We start from the raw sequence: 24,354 nt of genomic DNA, 5'->3' as shown, positions 1-24,354 counted from the left end.
GTCCACGCACACCGCCAGCCAAGTACCATTCCACGCACACCGCCAGCCAAGCACCATTCCACGCACACCGCCAGCCAAGCTCCAGTCCACGCACACCACCAGCCACGCACCAGTCCACGCACACCGCCAGTCCACGCACACCGCCAGTCCACGCACACCGCCAGTCCACGCACACCGCCAGTCCACCCACACCGCCAGCCAAGCACCATTCCACGCACACCGCCAGCCAAGCACCATTCCACGCACACCACCAGCCAAGCTCCAGTCCACGCACACCACCAGCCACGCACCAGTCCATCCATGCACACCGCCAGTCCACGCACACCGCCAGTCCACCCACACCGCCAGCCAAGCACCATTCCACGCACACCACCAACCAAGTGCCAGTCCACACACACCAACAGCCAAGCGCAAGCCTACACACACCGCCATCACATTTAGGATTTTTTTTTTAGAAAAAAATAAAAACACAAACAAATCGCAAATAGATACAAATCTTCTAACAGAAAATCAGCAACTAAATACATTGCACTAACACCAACCTTGAAACAGAATCAAATTATCCAAAGAATACAGACCAGGCAGTTCACTTTACCACTCATGAATGCTCCCAAAAATTATTTCGCGTGTGGTACGCTTTAAAACAAGCAGGGACACACAGTGCAGGATGAGAAGGACAGTCGGGGCAGTACATACGACTCTCCTTCCGCGTACCTCTTCGCCAACAGACTCTACATCTCCTACTGGGAAAATCTTTTGAGGGTGTGGGAGGAATGTGATCTGGAAAGTGGCGATCTTTCAATCTAGCAACATCCTCCACCATTCCAACTCTAGGAACACTTGCCTGTTCCACTACAACAAGTCTGCCTATTACAGACTCCTGAAACTTAGCAAAAGTCATCTTTGACTCAGGGCAAAAATCCTGGAACACAACAAAAGCATTAAACATTGCCAAGTGGAAAAGATGGATAGCCAACTTCTTGTACCAAATGTAAGCCTTACGAAGAGCAGCGTAAGGTTCCAACCTCTGATCTACTCTGTCAACACCACCCATGTGCCTATTATAGTCTAAAATGCACACAGGTTTGCGCGCTTCAGCGACCTGACCCCAAACGGTCACAGGTGCAGTGCTTTCATCATGGATGGTAGTCAGCATGTAGACATCTCTCCTGTCTGAAAACTACACAGCAAGAAGCTCCTGGCAACGCAACGCACTGCACTGTCCCCGCACAAGCTTTTGACAAACAAGTTCTTTCGGGAAACCTTTACGGTTAGAGCGGATTGTGCCACAAGCAACAGTGTCCACTTTGGCCAATTCCCTGAACAACCGCACACCAGTGTAGAAGTTATCTACATCTAAATGGTGGCCTTTGTTAAAAAATCCTCTACCAAGTTCCCAAACAATTTTCTCAGTCACTCCAAAAGTTGACGGACAACCAGGGAGGTTAATCCTAGATTCCTTACCGGTGTACACCCTGAAATTAGAGACATATCCAGTCCTACTGTCACACAGCATATACAGCTTTATTCCATAGCGTGCCCTCTTACTAGGAATGTATTGCCTAAAAACCAAGCGGCCCTTGAACAACACCAAAGACTCATCCACTGCAATTTCTTTCCCAGGGGCATAAATCTCAGAAAATCGATCAACAAAGTGATCAAGGACAGGCCTAATCTTAAAAAGACGGTCACACTCAGGGTGACCTCGTGGCAACGCTAAACCATTATCAACAAAATGCATCATCCGAAGTAGAAGCAAAAACCTGTCACGACTCATGACTGCCGGAGAAATAGACGTTGCCATCAAGGGACTGCTAGACCAATATGAAGACATTGATGGCTTCCTTAGCAAGCCCATCTTAAAAGTTAAACCCAAGAACTTCTTCATCTCTTCAACATTTGTGGGAGTCCACCGGGTAGCTCTAGAGTATGGCTTAAGACTGGCACTGTTGTCCCTCAAAAACTGTTCGGCATACAAATTAGCCTGCTCAACAATCTCTGCCAAAAACACATCGTCCATAAACAACTGAAAAAAATTTACCGGCAAAAAGTTTTCAGTATTCACTCTAGACCCTGGAACACCAGTAAACTCTGGCAATGCCGGCTGCACCATGCCAGGGGCAACCCAGAGGTCATCACTTTCAAAGGGAAGCCTTGCAGCCCCAGCCTGCAGCCCAGATGCCTCTTGCCGCACTACACCAACGGGAAGCCTTGCAGCCCCAGGCTGCAGCCCAGATGCCTCTTGCCGCACTATCGGCACATCAGTCTCCTCCTCTAACACAGGCACTTCATCCGCACTAAGAGTATCTTCATCATCCGATGACTCCATACGGAGAGAAAACTCACTGCCAGAATCGTCCCCTGCCTCCTCTCCCTCAGATGCAGAGTCAGTCTCTGAACCATGGTCAGAGGAAAACTCAAACAGCAAACCAACAACCTGCTGAGCAGTAATCCTGCGGCTAGCCATTATACTTACTAAGATAGAAGACTGCACAAACAAGTCAACAACAACCAACAATGTGCAAACCAAGTAAGTAAAGAAATGTGTACCTTTATCACAAAGATCAATGTACTCAAAAACTATACAATTCAATTACAAGAGACAGCTGCACTCACCAGAAACCAACTCTGCAGTGACCCAGCAAAAACCAACGATATCCAACTAGAAAGAAGGAAAAAAAAATAATTACTCACTAGACAACAAAATACACATCGAGCACCAATGCAAAAAGTTTTTGACACTCAAAAAACAAACATACTGCTATTATTACACCATTTGCAAAAAAAATTCATGCAGAGAAATCAAACACATTTACATTGTACAAAAAAAAGTCTCTTACCAAACTACACAAACAGCAGAACCACCAGTAACAACACGGCAAAATGAAAAGAGCAAAAGCCTTCACCTAGAACAAAAAAGTTAAAAAAAAAAATTACTATTGCAATTCACAAAAAATATAACCATAAACATTATAACATGCCATGTTACTATCCAAATGGTCAATCGGGTTGTGTGCCAGGTGGGGCAGAAAACAGCAGGGGAAAAAAAGGCTACTCTGTCCCGGGGCGGGTGGGCCAAATACATATTATAAAAATTGCACCCTGGAAGCGACACTTGCCAAAGGGGTCACTTCCATTTTTATTTACACTAATTCCCTGGTGTCTAGTGGGCTTTTCTGCCATCATGGGGCCAGAAACGGACCGAAAGTTGACCGATCTGCCCCCAGGGGGGACAGAAAAGTCTTCCAGAAAATTATGCCCCCAAGGAAGCGACCCTTGCCCAAGGGGTCGCTCCCTAAATGAATAACAAGACATCCCTGGTGTCTAGTGGGCTTTTCTGCCCCCCCCGGGGCAGAAACAGACCGAAAGCCGACCGATCTGCCCCCAGGGGGGGCAGAAAAGTCTTAGCATAAATTATGCCCCCTAGGAAGCGACCCTTGCCCAAGGGGTCGCTTCCGAACTGAATAAAAAGACATCCCTGGTGTCTAGTGGGCTTTTCTGCCCCCCCTGGGGGCAGAAACGGACCGAAAGTCGACCGATCTGCCCCCGGGGGGGGCAGAAAAGTCTTCGCATAAATTATGCCCCCTAGGAAGCGACCCTTGCCCAAGGGATCGCTTCCGAACTGAATAAAAAGACATCCCTGGTGTCTAGTGGGGCATCCCTGCTCCACGATCGCGACGCTGTGCGCGATCGTGGGACAGGAATGCCCAGCATTGAGACATCCGGGGAGAGGAAATACTCTTTCCTCTCCCCCGATGCCTCAAGGCCTCCGAATTCCGCCCCCCTCCGCCACACCGGAGCCAAACACTCACCCTCTCCGTTGGACGCGCTGGAAGAAATGAATTCCAGCGCGTCCAACGCTTCCTGATAACGTCTGTGCGCGCTGACGTCATCAGGAAGCGTGGGGGGGCTCAGGGGGGGCAGCGGAAACTCTTCCGCTGCCATCCCCCTCTGTGGGGGCACGATCGATGCCCCAGGGGGGGAGCGCCAGCGCTTCCCCCAGGGGCTGTGCTCATGACGGAGCGGTTCCGTCATGAGCACAGCCCAACCGATGCTCATGACGGAACCGCTCCGTCATGAGCATCGAAGGGGTTAACCTTGAGGGTGATGTGGGATGAGTCTTGGGAAGTTTGAGTAGTTGTATCTGGTCGGTCAGCAAAGTTATGGGGTTCCCGTTGTAATGTCTGAGCATTAATTGTTCTGGAGGCACTATTCTCCATGTTTTCCTTACTTTTTCCACTTTGCTATCCTATCACTTTGGCATCTTTTGTCAGTGTGGTATTCTGGGAAACGTATAAGTTGTCTAACGCCTAAAAAAAAATACCCCGGTATCATTTGGGATTAGCAGTTTTAAACTGACTTTCTCTCACTCTCTCTCCTCTTTTTTTCATGAGCAGTTTTTCCCTCCCCTTGACCCCTTCTTTCCATATTGTTACTCTCCTCTTATCCCCTCTTTTCTTAACTTCCTTTTTTCTCTGTTTTTGTCGCCTCTTTCTCTCTCTTTTTGTAGCTGTCTTTCTCTTACTGTATCCCTCACCATTCACACCCCTTCTGAGAGGAAGAACTAGCAGTCTTTTTGTTGTTAAAATGCTGAATAATATTGCTTAGAGTATCTTAAAAGCTATTGTAAAGCCATAAAAGTATTCCACTAAGAGTGGACATGAGACACCCATACAATTGAAAAAGAGTTAGTAATGAGGAGATTAGTTGCACTTCATCTGCACGTTTTTCATAATTGTTTTAATAAATGTCCTTCTCATGCAGATGATCCATTACAAGTGGTAGCTAAGTTTCCTAGCTCTTCATCTCACTCTCTCCATCCTCACCTTTCTTCCTTGTCTGCTATTCCTTTCTAGGTGGGGATGTGACTGCGAAGAATCTTTGGCTCGCAGAAAGTGTGCTAGATATCCTAACTGAGCAAAAGTAAGTTTCCCTTTAGTGTAACTTGTCATATAAGTTTTACAAAGCATTGTCTTAATTTGTTGTGATTCATTCTGTTACTTGCTGCATGTGTTCATCCTATCTCTCACTTCACCATCTATCACTCTGCTAAATGCTGCACCCAACAGTAGCACATCTGTGGTCATCAGACTACATAGGAACACATCCTACATAGGGACCAAGCAAAGACAACACACTGCCATGCACACACTCACATGGTGTAGCTTGCTGCTCCTCTTAATAAGTGCTTCAACACCCCACAGCAGGGTTCACAAAGTTAATGCAATCCAGCATAACAATCCATTTTCTAGATTCACTTTGTAATTTATTTGTACAACGTTTGTTGCAGTAACTTTGAAATCTTTGGCTTCTCATGTTGGAGCATGCCATGTATATCATTATGTTAAATTGAAGTATTTTTCGTTGGTGCTGCGAAGTTGGCACACCGTGTATATTTAGCATGGTACCTTCAGTTTTAATGCCATGGAATTTGTGCATATTGTGTAGGTTCGCTTTAGGAGTCTTGTTGCTACCACAAGCTTAGAACATTTTAAGAGGTTTAGATGAAGGCACATCTGTGGTACTTTTCAGGGGTTATGTTACAGAGCTGTACTAATAAAAACTTTTTCAGTTGTGTTTTGGGCTTCCTTGCACTTTTTTACAAGTATTTTAGAATGACTATTGTAAGTTTCCCTGTACTGTGAGTTAAGAGTGTTTTAGGCTTGTCACATTAAAGACATGTTGGACTGTGGGCTCACAACCTAGACCAAATCCACCTCTGGGTGAGGGACAGTTTGCTCTGCCTGTGCAGACCCAAATCCTTTTTCACTCTGGTGCAGAAGAGAAAACAACACTCTTAAGTATTGTCTTTATCCTTGGGGTTAGCCCCCGCCCTGATGCAGAAATTAAGAAATCTCATGGGGCTATCCCCAGTAACATACTTCTAGAGCATCATATAAATTAACTGAGTGATCAAAGCAACCAACTTCTAACTCTCAATGTGTCATTCATAAGATCCTACCAGTCCTTTAAGTAAGTGACCAATTGCGGTTAGTCAGACCATGGGGACAGCATTCATAGATTATTTCATTATGATCTACACTGCTCTATCCTAGATATTTATCATCAGAGTGCATAGGCCGGATAAACAAAAAACCATACTGGGCATTCGTTTGCTAAATCAAAATATTCATTTTTTGTTTAAATATCTTAATTGGTCTTTTCTTATTTTTTCTTTTCTTATATTGCATAACGGTTTCAGGAGTATCTGAGACATTATCCAGACATATACAAAGCAACACAATAAGAACACTGTGTATATCAACAATGTGTTACAGAAGTGGAATTACAATACAAAGTGATGCATACATGTTTCTCCAGAAGGCATTTACTGGTAAATTCGTTGTGTGCTACTCCCTGTTCGCTCTGCTGCACTGCATTTCCCAATCCTCATACAATATTGCCTGTGCCATATGCTAACATATCTAGTTTCAACCAATCTATTGGTGCCTGACGCACATGGCATTAGCGTACACAGGAGATATATAAATGCATCGTCGTTTCAGCACTTCAGTGAGGGGGTTGTGCAAAGAAGAAGAGGATAAAGGAATGTGCCAATAAGACATATATTAGCTGATCTGCAAAAGTCTAACAACATAATAAAGAAACTGCCATCGAGAAAGAACAAATAGAATAAACATAGCATGACTGGGTATGGAAATGTGCATCCTGCACATGACAATATGGTGGCTCGCCAAGGTGGGACTTAGACCCATGTGAATGTTAAGTCACTTCCTTATAGGTGAATGGTCAAGGGCCAGGGGAATCTCCCATAGCGGGCTTGGGCTATATGTGGGTTTCACAATGGTTTGAGCTGCTAACTACAAATACCACACCTCTTATAGCTCGGGATCCCTAGTGTACAAGTTACATATCGACAGGCTGGGCATCATCATACTCCCCGTCTCCTTCGTTCCTCCTGTAGCACTTGTGCGCCAGTCCTAAGTGTAATTGGGATGGCCGTGGGGGCTTGGCAGCGGGGTGGAATAAAGTATAGATTTGGGATCCGGTCCATGGCTGTTGCAAGGTCACCGTGTCTTCCAAGCTCTTGCCACTGAGCCACTTCGTCACCCATTGTAGCTGGGCCGCTATATAGTACAGCTCCATGTTTGGGACCCCAACCCTCCCTGACTGGTAGGGGCATATAATTTCCACAGTGCAACTCGGGCTGCCTTTGTTCCATATTAAGTCTCGGAACAGACACTCCAGCTCTCGGAAGACCTTAGTTGTGATATAGATCGGGAGATTCGAGAAGTAATACAATAGTTTGGGAAGGACAATCATCTTCTGCAGGGAAATGCGGCTCATAACATTCAGTGGGAGTGATTTCCAAAATTGTACTTGGGCCCTAACAGCCGAAATCGCTCTCGTCAAATTGCCCTCCAGCAAATCATCAGGCGTCTGATATATGAAGACACCAAGATAGCGAAAGGTGGTGGGGTACCATGAAAGAAGCGAGCCATTAAGGAGCACATCCCTTTCAACCCTGTCTACACTAAAGTGATAAACCCCCGACTTAGCCCAGTTAACCCGGAGACCCGACATCTCTTCAAAGGCTCTGAACGTGTCTGCTATGGACGAGGGAATGTCAATAATGTCGCGCACATACAATAGCAAATCGTCAGCATATAGAGAAACTGCATGCATCCCATCCCTCAACTGGATTCCCCACGCCTCACTACCACTGCGAAGCAACATCGCCAGTGGCTCCATGGCTAGTGAAAAGAGCAGCGGGGACAGTGGGCATCCCTGGCGTGACCCTCGCCTCACTCTAATGGAGTCCGATACGAGCCTACCGGTTCGGACCCGAACAGTGGGTTGCTGGTATAGCAGTTGAACCATGCTCAAGTAGTGATCACCTAGCTCGTATTTATTCAGTACCGCCGCCAGATAGGGCCATTCCAGAGAATGAAAGGCCTTCTCCAGGTCCAATACCAGGCAACCAGAGCGGGGCCATCTATGTAACGCGTACTGCTGTACCTGGAAGAACCTGCGAATGTTGATTGAAGTACTCCTGGCAGGGACAAAACCGTTGTGGTCGTGGTGCACCAGTGTTTTCAGTAAGGGCGAAAGACGCTTAGCAAGTAGTGATGCAAAAATCTTGTAATCCGTGTTAAAAAGTGCCAGTGGGCGATAGGAACCCAGAGATTCAGGGTTCTTTACAGGTTTGAGGGACACCAGCAGGGCTTTGTTTTGTGCTCCGGTAAGTGTGGAGTCATCTATCGCGGTCTCATACACTTTCAGAAGCTGTGGTACTAATATATGCGCATAAGCCTTGTAAAATTCAGTCGGCAGTCCATCCGGTTCTGGCGACTTCCCGTTGGACAGCGAGAATATGCAGTCCCGAACTTCCTCCGAAAGGAGAGGATCATTCAGTTCCACTCTTTGTGTGCGGGAAGTTTGCGGTAGGTCTATCCCCTCAAGATAGAGCTGTAGCTCCAGGGTTGTAGCCTGTGTGCAAGATTTGTCCAAGTCCCGGTAATGAGCCACAAACTCACCATGTATGTGCCGCTGTGTGTACGCTATGCCCCCATTTGCCATGTGTACAGATGCGACAGGGGTCGATGACTTGTCTTGACGTATGGGCCAAGTGAGCAGTTTCCCTGCTTTGTCCCCCATGTGGTGCGTCTGCGCCGAACGTACGGCATAATTAAGACATCGCAACCACTCTAAAAACCGTGTGTGCTCCTCCCTGTGGCAGTCAAGTTGTCTTCGGGATCCCTCAGTTGCTTCTTGCTCGCTAGACGCCAGCTTTCTTTCTAAAGTGGTGAGTTACTTTTCCAGCTGTACTCGTATACCCGCCTGTGCACCCAAACAGTGCCCCCTCACGACTACCTTGAGAGCGTCTCACTCCAACAGTGGCAACGAAGCTGTGCCCGCATGTTCATAAGTATTGTGCTACGGTGGTAGCTAATAAGTCCCGGAACGGTGCATCGAGCAGGACATCCAGTTGGAGACGCCACACAGGGATTGGCGGTACTACGTCCTCCCACTGCAACTTCACCACGTGTGGGTTATGATCTGAGTGCGTCCGCCCCATATAATATGACCCGGCGATATATGGTAGAAGATCATTCGACACCATAAAGCGGTCTAAGCGTACATGAAGGCCGTGCGCCCCTGAATAATAGGAATACACTATCCTGCGGGTTTCTGTGACGCCAAGCGTCAGATAAGTGCCATTGCGCAGCCCAATGATTTAGTGCTTTCGCGGCAGTGTGTGTGGCCATGCCAGGCAGGGGAGGAAAGGAGCCATCTAGCGTAATGGCCAGTACACTATTATAGTCGCCGCCTAATACCATGGGAACATCATGCCACTCGGCCAGCTTGTGAGAGATCAGTTCCAAAAAGGCTGTCTGTACAGTGTTGGGTGCATACAGCGATGCAAGTATGTTCGGCCTACCGTCCAAGACACCCTTAACTATGACATACCTAACCTCTGTGTCTATGAAGGAGTCTGCCACCCTGGTCTTACCCACACTAAAACCCCACGCGCGTACACCGAACAATCCGTTGCGTGTAATTGACTCCTCCAGCGCCAATGTAATCGTGTCACTTCTGGCTTGTGCAAGTGTCTCTTGGAGGAGTGCTATTTGTATGTGGTGGCGTTTCAAATATGAATAAATGAGATATTGACGTGACGGACTATGGATGCCCCTCACATTCCAGGTCCCTATCCTGATAGGTGCCATAATGTTTGGATGCTAGTAGCGCAGGTGGCCCTGCCAGGCCAGGGGGTGGAAGGAATCAGTGCAATGTGCACAAAGGCAATTTTAGAGTGTACCTCCCTGCGCGGGCCAATATCACGATTGTCATACCTCAGTACATAAGCGATGGCATGATAAATAATAAAACAATTTGCAATAAAAAATACCAGAAGGGCGAATATACAACAGGCAACCGCCCAAACTTGAAGTGAATACCAAAAGGGCGGGTGTGCAACACGCAATCATCCAAACCATACACATAAGCAATGTTCAATCTATGTCTGGGGGGGGTGTGCTGCACGCTACAATCTATGAATGTCTAGGGAAGAGAAGAGTCTCCCCGGGGCCCCTCGGCTGTCAGCCAGTCATGAATCCGTCGGTGCTGAGCCCTCAAGGATTAACGTGTGGCTTCCTCCAGAGGAAGGCAGGAGATATTACGTGGCAGATCCTAAACGATGTCTCGCTAAGGGACGCAAGTCTCTTATCGCAGTCTGCAACGTAAAAGTGGGACATTCAATTTTAAGTTTCCTACATGCCTAAAACTACACAATAGTACATAATTTTCAACCATATACTTGCGTGTACAATCATGAGGCATTGATGATATTGAGTGGAAGGGCACAGCAACATATTTCAAGCAGTGTCAGAGGTTTGAGGGGTGACAATTGGCAGTTCACATGAGTCTTGTGTGGTTGGAAGGTCATCCGAGATGTCGTCTGCATCGCTGGTCCGATCTTGCTGGCTGGAGGTGGATGCGCATTCCTCCGTTTGCGACCCGCTGATACATGCCACAGCTTGAAGAGCTCCTCGTTGGCCCTGCAGTACTTGGTCTGGGTCCGGTCCTGTCTTTTGAGAGAGTTGAAGTTGTTTCAATTTTTTCCCCCCCCGGTGCGGCGACGGTGGGAAGCTTCGCCGGTGGCTTTGTCTTTTGCATGAACAGGTTGAGTTCCAGTTCCTGAAGGAGAGTACGTATCGAGCCAGTCCTCAGCCTCTTCGGATGTGGTGAAAAAGTGTGTTTTACTATTGGCCACTACTCGTGCCGGAAACAATAGGGAATACTTGAAATTGTTCTGTCTTAGGTATCTCTTCACCGCCATGTAAGAGTATTTCTGTTTTTGTACTTGTAGCGTATAGTCAGGGAAGAACATGATCTTATGATTGTCCACTTGGACCTCGTGTAATTTCCTGGTTTCCTGCAATATTGTGTCCCTGTCTCTATAATTCAACAGACGAATCAAGAGCGGTCTGGGATTGGACCCCGGTAGCAGGGGTCTGCCTGGTACCCGATGTGCTCTCTCTACTACAAAATGCGGAGAGAGGGCTTCCTCTGGCAGGAGGGCGCGGAGCCATGTTTCTACATAGGCGACAGGGTTTCTTCCCTCCGGCAGACCCACCACTTGTACGTTGTTGCGTCGGGCCCAGCATTCCGTATCTTCTGCCCTGTCCTCGAGGAATTCCACTCTGTTAAGGAGTTGTTGTATATGCTTGCCTGCTGCTGCCACCTGAGGGGTCATTTCCGCCGCTGTGGTTTCAAGTGCATTAGTGCGGTCCGTTAGTTTGCTATGGTCTACGTGAAGGTGCTTTCCCGAGCAGTTCGGTGTGGTTTAAGGTCTCCCCCAGTTTTTCCACTACCGCCAGGACCGCATCCAGCTTGCTGGTCATGATATCCGGAGATTCTGCATCTGCCATTTTGTCTACCGTAGCCCTGGTTTGTGGGGGTGGAGCCGGTGTGCCAGTCATGCTCGATGTAATACATCCACCACGTGACATCGATCTGAGGGTGTTCATGTAATGAGGCTGGTACCAGGACAAGACAGTTTGCTGTCCGTGTATAGAGGTTGGTGAGATATTAAAGAGCTGGTGTGACACGCCGTGGTGCTAGTATGGCACGCTATGGCCGAGTATATACTGGGGTCAACAAGTAGGTGATGGGCAGCCACTCACCGCGTTGTGCTACATCGAGGATGTAGCACCTCAGTTGGGTTCTTAGAAGTGCAAATGTGATTCTTCATCTGCTCCCAGGGGAGCGCTGCCGGCATACGCGTGCCCAATATCACCTCCAGTATCTCCGCGTCTTCTCCACCCTAGGTCAACAGTATGTAGCCTCCAAGCAGGCACAACGATCGTCGAGATGCAACAGTGCTACACGATGACCAGTGCCGGGGCACCGCAGAGGGGGCCGAGTAATGCGTGAGCGGTCCAGCGCACGCCCATCAGCAGGGGCCACAAATCTATAGGCGCAGAGCAATACGACAATACTTTCCTTCCTGTGAGTTCTGTGGGCAACCTAAATCAAGATATTAATTGTATGTTGCAGAACTCAATTGGCATAGGGTCCAGCGAAGGATTAAACTCCGAGAGCCCCAGTACTTTTATTAACGCATTCTGAAATCAGGGACCAGAATGTTTGCCTAATTTTTCTCTGGGTCCTTTGCTCAAAAATAATTCAGACTTGTGTCCTGCGTATTGGATAAGGAAAGCATGTAGGGGCATTTAAATGTTATTGGATTCAATCATCCCATTCTTCTGAGCACTACTGGAGTAAACCGTGTTCAGGGAACTCCTAAAACTAGGCCTAAACAAGGTCTTTTCAAAAACACTTTGAATGATTAAGCAAGATGTTAAGATTGAGTGGCGGAATAAAGCTAATTGGAGCCAATTTGTCAGACTGTGCTGCAAATATTGCAACCCTCTGCTCGTGTTCTACCTCTTTGCTAACTACCTAGCGCTCAGAATATTGTCCAAATACTCTTCTTTTGTCTGAGAGGCCCATTGCAGTCACCAAAAGTACTACTGTCCTTTCAGTATTCCATAAGAAGAGGACATATATCTTAGGTGGTTGTGGAGGAACTCGTTCTGATCTGAATCGGAAGCAAGAAATGTCTTCAATCTATTGAAAGTCCCAAAGATCTTAGGACTCGCGTATATACTGTAATGTGAAGTGGTATATATTCTTAGGGTCAAAGTTCCTAAGTATGAAGATCAGTTGTGGGATTCTTTGAATTACAGACTCACATTTCTGCTGGTTTAAAAATAAAATATTTTTTTTAAAAGATTTTTCTGAATGGTTGGCATATAAAATGCACAATAAATATGTTTGTCCGTACAAAGACTCCATAATTTGTTTTGTGGTGATCATTGTGGGGCATCATTTGTAGTACGGATTGAAGTGTCTTAAACTTGTCAGTTTGAGGTATCATAGTGCTGCGGAGGGAAATTGTCCTATGATGGTGATGCCCCTATTCCCGAGTGGATGAAACGTTTCTTGGGCTAGTCTTTTGTGCAGCCTACAAAGCATTCAGCACCATTTGAGTGTAAAGTCTCCTTGCAAAAAAGAAGCAGGAAGACCCTTTCAATACAACATGGTCATTAAAATTTAATGGACTTTGAGATTGCAGTGATTATAATGACCTTTTAAATTGCAATTACTTTTTTTCTTTAAAGTTTGCCTTTAGGCATCTTAGTCCCATATTGTTATTTTATGTTTTATTTTATTGGCGTACCATGTCAGAAACATACACTAGTAATTCTGACTTTCTTGAAAACCTTACAAGAACAATGCCACCAACAAAGCTTGTAGGTCCAACTTTGGTTCTAGTACCGCCAGAGTCTGGGAGTCTTTTTATGCACATGCGCAAATGATTTAAAATTCCCTTGTGATGGTGCAGGCTGTTGTGCCACCGTTTCTGTCAATTGTCGAACCATCGACTCGTTTTCAAGGAGATAAAATGTTCTTAGACATCGTCTGTATCAGTCATGTCATGTAACGGGGATTATGGGTGAGTGGTAATTTAGTGGGCTGTGATTCTATTGTGGAAGAGTTGTGTGCATGTTGGAGGAAAAGTGTGGAATTGAGAGAATTGCAGTTTGTAGTAGGGTCCGTTTGTATCATGTTATATTGTTGCTTGTATCATGATGAGGGGAGTAGGTACCAGGTTATCTTGTAGGGCGTAACGTGGAATGAAAACAAATTCTGTGTGTTCCTGTAAATACACAAACTGACTGAAAATAGTTCCTGGCTTTAAAGTTAGTGTCTTATCATTTGATTTCCAGATCTCCAGCCAATGCTGAGAAGGGTTTGCATACTTGAGATGCTGATTAAGTGGGTGGCGTTTGCATTTCAGTTGTACAAAACCATTCATAGATGCTAGACCTCGCTTCCTGCCTGCAAAATGATTTCAGCTCATGATCTCGCTAAAGTTGGAGAATTATCTGTAGTATATTAAGGTACCACAAGGCATTGAACAACTGCTTCTGATATACTCTCTGTGGCTCACTCTACAAGATGCATGGTGGCTCTTTTGACAGTCTCACCATGTCATCAAAACTTGCAAAGCAGTCATGTGGGAGTTGGGATCCTAGGTTGCATAAGGTCTCCAGTGTGTCTGTTTATGGTTGGCCCAGGCTCCAGTGTGTGTTGACGTTGGCCCAGTATTCCAGTGTGTGTGTTTACGGTTGGCCCAGTGCTCCAGTGTGTGTGTTGACGTTGGCCCAGTATTCCAGTGTGTGTTTTTACGGTTGGCCCAGTGCTCCAGTGTGTCTGTTGATGGTTAGCCTGGTGTTTCAGTTTGTCTGTTGGTGGTTGGCCGGGTGTTCCAGTGTGTCTGTTGATGGTTGGCCCAGTGCTTCAGTGTGTCTGTTGGTGGTTGGCCTGGTGTTCCAGTGTGTCTGTTGACGGTTGGCCCGGTGTTCCAAAGTGTCTGTTGACGGTTGGCCCGGTGTTCCAGTGTGTCTGTTGACGGTTGGCCCGGTGTTCCAGTGTGTCTGTTGGTGGTTGGCCCTGTGCTCCAGTGTGTCTGTTGATGGTTGGCCCAGTGCTCCAGTGTGTCTGCTGGTTGTTCCGGTGCTCCAGTGTGTAGTTTGGTGGTTGGCTCGGTGCTCCAGATTGTCTGTTGGTGGTTGGCCCGGTGTTCCAGTGTGTCTGTTGATGGTTGGCCCAGTCCTCCAGTGTGTCTGTTGATGGTTGTTCCGGTGCTCCAGTGTGTCTGTTGGTGGTTGGCCCTGTGCTCCAGTGTGTCTGACGGTTGGCCCGGTGTTCCAAAGTGTCGGTTGACGGTTGGCCCAGTCCTCCAGTGTGTCTGTTGATGGTTGTCCGGTGCTCCAGTGTGTCTGTTGGTGGTTGGCCCTGTGCTCCAGTGTGTCTGTTGACGGTTGCCCGGTGTTCCAAAGTGTCTGTTGACGGTTGGCCCGGTGTTCCAGTGTGTCTGTTGGTGGTTGACTTGGTGCTCCAGTGTGTCTGTTGATGGTTGGCCCAGTGCTCCAGTTTGTCTGATGGTTCACCCGGTGCTCCAGTGTGTCTGATGGTTGACCCGGTGCTCCAGTGTGTCTGTTGGTGGTTGGCCCGGTGTTCCAGTGTGTCTGTTGATGGTTGGCCCGGTGTTCCAGTGTGTCTGTTGATGGTTGGCCCAGTCCTCCAGTGTGTCTGTTGATGGTTGTTTCGGTGCTCCAGTGTGTCTGTTGATGGTTGTTCCGGTGCTCCAGTGTATCTGTTGGTGGTTGGCTTGGTGCTCCAGTGTGTCTGTTGACGGTTGGCCCCATGCTCCTGTGTGTCTGTTGACGGTTGGCCCCGTGCTCCTGTGTGTCTGTTGACGGTTGGCCCCGTGCTCCTGTGTGTCTGTTGACGGTTGGCCTCGTGCTCCTGTGTGTCTGTTGACGGTTGGCCCCGTGCTCCAGTGTGTCTGTTGACGGTTGGACCCGTGCTCCAGTGTGTCTGTTGACGGTTGGCCCCGTGCGCCAGTGTGTCTGTTGACGGTTGGCCCCGTGCGCCAGTGTGTCTGTTGACGGTTGGCCCCGTGCGCCAGTGTGTCTGTTGACGGTTGGCCCCGTGCTCCAGTGTGTCTGTTGACGGTTGGCCCGGTGCACCAGTGTGTCTGTTGGCGGTTGGCCCGGTCCTCCAGTGTGTCTGTTGACGGTTGGCCCTGTGCTCCAGAGTGTCTGTTGACCCCGTGCTCCTGTGTGTCGGTTGACGCTTGGCCCCGTGCTCCAGTGTGTCTGTTGACGCTTGGCCCGGTGCTCCAGTGTGTCTGTTGACGGTTGGCCCGGTGCACCAGTGTGTCTGTTGACGGTTGGCCCGGTGCACCAGTGTGTCTGTTGACGGTTGGCCCGGTGCACCAGTGTGTCTGTTGACGGTTGGCCCGGTGCACCAGTGTGTCTGTTGACGGTTGGCCCGGTGCACCAGTGTGTCTGACGGTTGGCTCAGTGCTCCAGTGTGTCTGTTTACGGTTGGCCCCATGCTCCAGTGTGTCTGTTGACGGTTGGCCCTGTGCTCCAGAGTGTCCGTTGACGGTTGGCCCGGTCCTCCAGTGTGTCTGTTGACGGTTGGCCCGGTCCTCCAGTGTGTCTGTTGACGGTTGGCCCGTGCTCTAGTGTGTCTGTTGACGGTTGGCCCGTGGTCTAGTGTCTGTTGACGAATGGCCCGGTGCTCCAGTGTGTCTGTTGACGGTTGGCCCGTGGTCTAGTGTCTGTTGACGGTTGGCCCGGTGCTCCAGTGTGTCTGACAGTTGGCTCAGTGCTCCAGTGTGTCTGTTTACGGTTGGCCCCATGCTCCAGTGTGTCTGTTGACGGTTGGCCCGGTGCTCCAGTGTGTCTGACGGTTGGCTCAGTGCTCCAGTGTGTCTGTTTACGGTTGGCCCCATGCTCCAGTGTGTCTGTTTACGGTTGGCCCGGTGCTCCAGTGTGTCTGATGGTTGGCCCGGTGCTCCAGTGTGTCTGTTGACGGTTGGCCCGGTGCACCAGTGTGTCTGTTGGCGGTTGGCCCGGTCCTCCAGTGTGTCTGTTGACGGTTGGCCCGGTCCTCCAGTGTGTCTGTTGATGGTTGGCCTGTGCTCTAGTGTGTCTGTTGACGGTTGACCCGTGCTCCAGTGTGTCTGTTGACGGTTGACCCGTGCTCCAGTGTGTCTGTTGACGGTTGACCCGTGCTCCAGTGTGTCTGTTGACGGTTGACCCGTGCTCCAGTGTGTCTGTTGACGTTTGACCCGTGCTCCAGTGTGTCTGTTGACGAATGGCCCGGTGCTCCAGTGTGTCTGTTGACGGTTGGCCCTGTGCGCTAGTGTATCTGTTGACGGTTGGCCCAGTGCTCAAGTGTGTCTGTTGACGGTTGGCCCAGTGCTCAAGTGTGTCTGTTGATGGTTGGCCCGGTGCTCCAGTGTGTCTGTTGACGGTTGGCCCGGTGCTCCAGTGTGTCTGTTGACGGTTGGCCCGGTGCTCCAGTGTGTCTTGTTGGCCCGGTGCTCCAGTGTGTCTGACGGTTGGCCCAGTGCTCCAGTGTGTCTGACGGTTGGCCCGGTGCTCCAGTGTGTCTGACGGTTGGCCCGGTGCTCCAGTGTGTCTGACGGTTGGCCCGGTGCTCCAGTGTGTCTGACGGTTGGCCCGGTGCTCCAGTGTGTCTGACGGTTGGCCCGGTGCTCCAGTGTGTCTGACGGTTGGCCCGGTGCTCCAGTGTGTCTGACGGTTGGCCCGGTGCTCCAGTGCATCTGTTGGCGGTTGGCCCGGTGCGCCAGTCTCTGTTGGCGGTTGGCCCCGTGCTCCAGTGTGTCTGACGGTTGGTCCGGTGCTCCAGCGTGTCTGTTGACGGTTGGCCTGGTGCTCCAGTGTGTCTGTTGACGGTTGGCCTGGTGCTCCAGTGTGTCTGTTGACGGTTGGCCCGGTGCTCCAGTGTGTGACGGTTGGCTCAGTGCTCCAGTGTGTCTGTTTACGGTTGGCCCCATGCTCCAGTGTGTCTGTTTACGGTTGGCCCCGTGCTCCAGTGTGTCTGTTGATGGTTGGCCCGGTGCTCCATTGTGTCTGTTGATGGTTGGCCCGTGCTCCAGTGTGTCTGTTGATGGTTGGCCCGGTGCTCCTGTGTGTCTGTTGACTGTTGACCCCGCGCTCCTGTGTGTCTGTTGATGGTTGCTCCGTGCTCCAGTGTGTCTGTTGATGGTTGGCCCAGCGCTCCTGTGTGTCTGTTGACGGTTGACCCTGCGCTCCAGTGTGTCTGTTGATGGTTGGCCCGTGCTCCAGTGTGTCAGTTGACGGTTGGCCCGGTGCTCCAGTGTGTCTGACGGTTGGCCTGGTGCTCCAGTGTGTCTGTTGATGGTTGGCCCAAAAATGAGGTCAGTCAGGTTTTACCCAAGACCTGTTCAGGCGAAGGCTTGTTCCCCCGCCCAATGCTTCTCAGGGCATATAGCCTGGGTTAAGGCCTCGCTCATTGAGGGTATCCCTTTGTATGCCGAGTTAACCGTGCCCTGCAGGAGAGAGCTGGCATTGTGCTGATAGAGGGGGTTGTCAGGCCTGTTGACACCTTTTTTCTCCAAAAAGACAACCTCCAATCGTGGCGTACAATTAGCAGTGCTAAGTGTTTCAAATGCCGTCCTAAATCTGGTGAATGTTGTGAGACAGTTAATCATCAATAGTGCCCTCCCTGTAGCGCTGTCTGTCATACGGTGGGCCTCCGTGAGCTTGACAGACTCGCTTTGTGCCTGCTAGTGTCCGAGGCAGTGTGTGTGCTTACTTGCCTCACAGAAGCGTTAGTGCTGGTCGAGTAGCGTTGAAATAATGATATTCTGCGCTGGCTTCGTGTGGAACTAGTGACGTCTGAATATGATTGGAGTGAGTGCGTCACGTCGGTTCGCTTTAACGAAATAGACTCTGTGCCCTTGTTAAGTCTCGTGCGTTGTCCGCGTTTGTGGCGGGCTGGGCGGAGCCCGTCTGATACCCCCGGCTTCAGCCGGGCTCTCACATGTGCTGATCGGCTAGCCCATGGCTGGTCTCTTCCCAGCGGGGTGGCCATTTCATAACCAGAGTGCGAAACTCAGGCGCTGCCGCCTTTGAGCGTGTAACTGGGCGCCTGGTTGACGGGCCTAGCTGTGTTTATTCTCCTGCCTGACGCACAGCGCCATCTAGCGAGCTAGTCCGCCAGTAAACCATGCCTGGGGTCGGCTCTCTGCTGCCGAGATGGGGAGCCTGCATCAGCGCTGATAATTGACCTATAGTCTTTTAGGTAGCGCGAACTCGAGCCGAAGGTATCGGAACACTTTACATGAGGACCCGTTGCATCGCAGACGGATTTTAGGCACGGAGAGATGAAGTGATTTGCCAGAATCAAAGGATGCTTTAGCCTCCCGCCAAACTCGAACCTGCTACCCCAGCTTCAGGGTCGGCTGCTCTAGCCGTTAAGCCACATGATGGCCACGTTAAGCTGGTTAGCACTGAACATGCAAACAGAGCGCAGATTTTTGGTGATGCTTTCTGAGGATAAAGAGCCTCTCTGTACAGACCATCACTCGCTTAGACTTTGTTGCTCATAATTCAGTTGTGTTCATGCTGGTGGCAGCGATTAAAAATCGAGCGAACTTAGTTTCATGCTCATCACTCTACTTTATTAATTGAACGACTGGAGATTTTTTTTAGTTTGATATTTGCAGCACTAGATTGGAAGTGGTAAGCCTTCAAGTAAGAGTGAATTGATTTGACTGGAAAGGGGCTGGGTTGCTGGCTCTCAGGTTGGCTTGATGGTTGGTTCGAAGGTTGGCTTGATGGTTGGCTCGCAGGGTGGCTTGAAGGTTGGCTCGCAGGGTGGCTTGAAGGTTGGCTCGCAGGGTGGCTCCCAGGGTGGCTTGATGGTTGGCTCGCTGGGTGGCTTGATGGTTGGCTCGCTGGGTGGCTCGCTGGGTGGCTTGATGGTTGGCTCGCTGGGTGGCTTGATGGCTGGCTCGCTGGATGGCTGGCTCGCTGGGTGACTTGATGCTTGGTTCGCTGTTTGGCTTGATGGCTGGCTCGCTGGTTGCTGGATGGCAAGTGGCTCACTCTGAATACGGAGTGTTAGAGTAGGAAGTTTTTAATGTTGCGTTAGACTATTAATGTTGATTAGTGCATTTGATCCATTATCGCCGCTCATTGCTATTACTAGGATTGGTCTGAGCTATTGTTTTCTGACGCATGGAGACTATTTTTGTTGTTAGATGGTCTTGGTCCTTAGTTTAGGGATGTTCTGAAGGGGTGCTTTTCCTGACGGTAGGGGCTTGTCTTCCCTGGGAAATGTCTTCCACATAGGAGGAACTCTTGGTCCTCTGTGTAAGAAAGGAATATAATGAATCAGGGAGGCACCTCATTGACTGATTATGTAGGACAGGCTACTCTCTCTATGGCAGTGATTGTTTTCCTGTTGAAGGGCCCATTGAGCTTCTTTGTAAGATGGAGGGGTTCATCATCTCCGTCGGAAGTGTTTGACTCCTAATTGGGAAAACACTTTGGTCTAATACTGACCCATCCAGCTTATGTTTCTTCCTGTATGAGCTCCCTGTGTGAATGTGCTGCTGGTTCTTGTGTGCTTCCAGGATGGTGTTTGCTCATGATGTTTTTTTGAAGAGTGTTGTGCTTCTCCATGAAATGTAATCATGTCATGGAGCTCCTCTAAAAGAGCCTTGATGTTCATTAAAATCAGAGGCTGTAGAGGAAAAGAGTGGGTGAGAAATATCGAAAGGAAATATGAAATCTGGGAAACAGAAATAGATTGGGGAGACTAGGGTCCACCCCAGACCTGACGATATTTAGGGAGGCCCTGTACGATCTTCGGCTGGTTGAGGATCCCTGGGTTGGTTCAGGCACATTCAGATGCAACTGTCCTCATTGGGTCACCTCGAATTGTGGAGGTCCCTATCTGTCTAAGCTGGGGCTTCAAATGCAGTTATAAGACCCATTTGTGGAAATCACTATTTACGAGGTCCATATGCGGTTCTTTAAATAGTTTTATTTTAAGTAAATTGGCACCTGTCTATGAACAAAGCTAATAATCAGTCCCTTCAGCATCTGCTAGACCCCTCACCTTCAGACTAAGATACTGAATGTTCCCTTTGCACAATCTGAGCCGCCAGTGAGGCCTAGCTGCTACTCCACACTGCCTGGCTTTTGCCACAGCCATCTAGGACAAGGTGCCTTTTCTCTTCTTTGCCTCCCTCGGGTCCCTTTGGAACTGTTGTGAAGATTAGGATTTGCTCTTTTGCAGCCTCACACTACAGAGTGGAGCGCGTGGTGCACATGTTGCTTCTCACTCCATCTCTCTGGGCTACAGTGAATTGCTGGCCTCTTGGCACTCGTCCGGATGATCTTCCGCCTGCTGTTGCTGGCCGCACACAGTGGCTTCTCTAGAAGGGCCAAGGAGGATTCCTAGTGGGAATACTTGTGCTTTGTTCCTTGGCCTGAAAATTGCAAGTGGACCGTTGCATGCGGCCATCAAAGATCACAGTCCTGTGCCATCTAAAGAGCTGTCGTTTCACATGTAAGGGATCGCCGTCGAAAGAGGTTGGGTTGGGGCGGACACGAATCCACCCATCATCACTGTGGAGCTGCTGAACTAGAACTTGAACTGATTGTTCTCCGAGTGTTTCAGCCCCCACTGAGATCAGTCGGCCTTTGCCGTGCTGTTCCAGCTCCCGATGCCTGATCATTTCCTCACCGGTGGAGTGAAGGAAGCTGCTTGTGGTGCAAGGAAATGAACTACTTCAAAGCAGACCTTGGAGTGTAAACACCCAGCACTAGTGCAGTTCTCTGTGTGGGCTCAGCTTTGGCTTACAAGAAGCCTTCGTTTTAGTTCCATCTCATGGCTAGCACAGTGAACCAAATGGATGTTTTGGTGATGTGAGAAGTGCGATCAGTTAGCTCTGTTGGAGAGTCTGGATCACAAGAAATTATCATCAGATGTCTCGTCTATGTTCAGAGGCAGGTGTAACTAGTTGTTTAATCCTAAAATATTCATGGAGGTGTCTGTGGTCCTGCGTTTATATCAGGAGACAAGTAAAGCTAGCCATAAGACTGCAGCCCTTCCCACTGTGCTGCCTCTCCAGGACAAGGAAAAAACAGCTTTTTTCTTTTTACCCCGCCTGGTCCACCTCCTCTGCGCCGCGTGCCAGTTATCCGTCCAGTAAGATGTCTCATTGAGTCCACACTCGTCTGCCATCTTTTGTCATCTGTAGGTAACCGGCTTGAATTCTGGCAAGGCCAGCTCGCTCCTCCATCCGTCCAAGGCTGGTAAAGTAGGTACAGTGAATTTGGGCAATACTAGCAGCTTTTATTTACATTGCTTAGAAATAGCATTTTTACTGTATGAAGTAGAACATAATATGCAAATGATGTATTGCATTTACATAACGCTTCATATCATGACGAGACACTGAAGCACATATTATGTATTTCCAAAGCCCTCAAAGTTTAGGGGTGAGGGGGCGTGAGTGCGTTTGGTGGAGGACTAATGGCCACAAAGTTAGGACCATGGCCATGACAATGCCATCCCTGTATTTTCCTATAGGAGGTAGCTTCCAGAATGATGAGTCATGCGTCATTTTCCAGCCGCTGTAATTTATCACCATTTGCTGCGTCCTGTCCTCCTCTGATATTTTGGGAAGTTTATGGATGTTGTTGAATAAAGTCATAAGCTGGTGTCTTTTCATTTGCTTCATGCTCCGGTTTCAGCCGCTGCATCAGAATTTCCCGGTAGAAACTGTAGGGTTTGGAGAATGTCATTCAGATTCTAGAGATATAGAAGCAAATGGGGCAGAGTGAGCACTTGGGATGCTTGATACTGATTTCAGTGAAGCGATCAGTCGAGCCAGAGCTTTCAGTGAAACAGTACGAATTTGTCATGCCAAAATCAGCTGGGTTTCATGTGCACAATTTGATGCAGAAATTTCTGCTCGGCAGTCATTTTAGGATTTTCCCAGCGACTGCCTACTTGGATTCAGACTATTTTGTTGAGTTCTGACTAGAAGGGTCCCCCAATCTGAACCTTTTGCAAAAGAACGTGTCCCGAAATGTGTCTTTAAAGGCCTTTCGAATCTAAACTTCAGATTTCCGGCCCACGGATGATGGCCAGTATTCCTGCAGCTGAGCAGAATTTATAGAAATTTAATTCGTTTTTTAGGTGCTTTTGTTTAGTCGGCTGTATGTAAGAAATTCCCTATTGAATGGAAAATGCTGTTTACTCATGTACAACCTTTTTGCAAGAAGAACTTTTAGCCCACTTATGAAAAGTTAAAAATATATCTTCGTGTACATTTATACCAGAGCTACTGCAATCTGGATGGAGGAAGTCAAACTGCTGGGTGCTAAAATATTTCTTTTAAATAAATAAAGTAGTAGTGTGCCTGGAATCAAACCTGAATGAGCATGATGCATACTTTGAATTTCATTTAAAGCTGTAGGTTTTATAACAAACACTGGTATCCATTTAGACTCCACGCTGTTGTTTGGAATATGGCTCTTGCAACTACTGTAAAAACTCTTCTTAATCGCCTAAGAACTTTTTTACACGTATGAGCTCACTGTCGATTGCTGTTGGGTAAAAGCAGTCTATCCCAGCCCCTCCTAATACATCTTGAGATTCGCAAGCTAGCCCAACCATTGCCTCTCTCCAGGCTCCCAAACTGATAGAGGTTCTGTAAGTCCAAATGTGTACCCTCACTTTCAGCTTAGCTTTTACCTTACTTCGGGCAGCAGGGTCGCCTGTTCCTATTGGTTGTAGGGAGCCATGTGGCAGTATACAAGGAGAGCTTGTATGCTCTCCGCAGCATACTGCAGATTGTTTCTTTCCAAGAGTAGTCAGTAGTAGGCTGTGGGCACGCATTCGAAGCTCACGTAGAAAAGCAGACCAGAAGTTGATTCCAGATGCAGTATAGTAAGTTGTCAGGAAAGAGATGTATTTCTTCCAAAATATTTTTTAGTAAATGTATCTTTCATGTAGAGTTGGATGAAAAAAAGTTAAAATGAGGAGCAACGGGGGAAATGCATAAGCTCCTAGCACTTGTCATGGCTCTAAAGAGCCTTGCGCAGTGATGTGAAGCAAAATATTATGATGTCCATTCCCTATATTTTGCATGAGCCTATGTTTATCTCTTTTTGGGACTGAACCAACACCGATTTAAACATTCAGTTCCATCGTTTTCATGCTGATTGTAGTATATACGGCATAGGTGCCCAAAGTGGGTACGGGAGGACTAGCTTCATGCCTGATGGTAGCTTCCCAGTCCTTGTGAGGACTACTTCCAAGTGTATTTTAGGGATTGTGGGATGGGATGTTGCAGTCAGATTCTTCTAGCGATCCTCCGTACGCCTGGTTCTGGAATCTTGCAGTTGGTACCAATGATGGGTTTCTGAAACCCTATATCTCGAGATTGATTAGCAGTGGTACACGGTTATTTTAACAAGGAGAGGTCTACTGGTCCGTAATTCACGTTTGGGTAGGGCTTAGTGGCTCATGTCCATGTCCACTGGGTTGTGCACTTGGGTCTTCCTAGCTGACACTTGACATCATGCTGGATATCGGAAGGTGGAAAGGGGTCCAGGTGTCATCGGACACCCTCACTTCATTCAGAAGATGTAAGGTTTCATGTGCCACCAATAATGGAGAATAGGTGTTCAATGATACGGGGGGAGATAGTGGATGGTGAAGGCACTTCTCCATCTTAGATGATTCTCATTTGCATTGCTTCTGAAGTCAGCTAGCTGGTTGATGTCCTCCTCCTGGTTGGGGTCTCTGATTAGCAGGCGATGTGCATTTCCCGTTAATGCTGTACATGACCCCTTGAGCCCTATGGTTTGTTCTCATCCAAAACTCAATAACATATTGGTTTATCAAAACAAATCTTGCGGTAGAGCAGCCTTTATGGAACTGCCATAA

General features: G+C 48.5%; 1 protein-coding gene across 1 annotated transcript in view; it reads left to right on the top strand.

The window, feature by feature from the left end:
* INTS3 (integrator complex subunit 3) overlaps positions 1-24,354 on the top strand; it is a 590,139-nt gene that overhangs the window by 234,101 nt on the left and 331,684 nt on the right. Inside the window, exon 6 of the mRNA XM_085639326.1 lies at positions 4,857-4,923. Within this exon, the coding sequence (XP_085495452.1) occupies positions 4,857-4,923 (67 nt within the window). The remainder of the gene's footprint in view (positions 1-4,856; positions 4,924-24,354) is intronic.

The sequence above is a fragment of the Triturus cristatus genome, chromosome 12, assembly GCF_964204655.1.
Source record: "Triturus cristatus chromosome 12, aTriCri1.1, whole genome shotgun sequence".
Classification (NCBI taxonomy): domain Eukaryota; kingdom Metazoa; phylum Chordata; class Amphibia; order Caudata; family Salamandridae; genus Triturus; species Triturus cristatus.
This window is presented reverse-complemented; position numbering and strand designations above follow the sequence as displayed.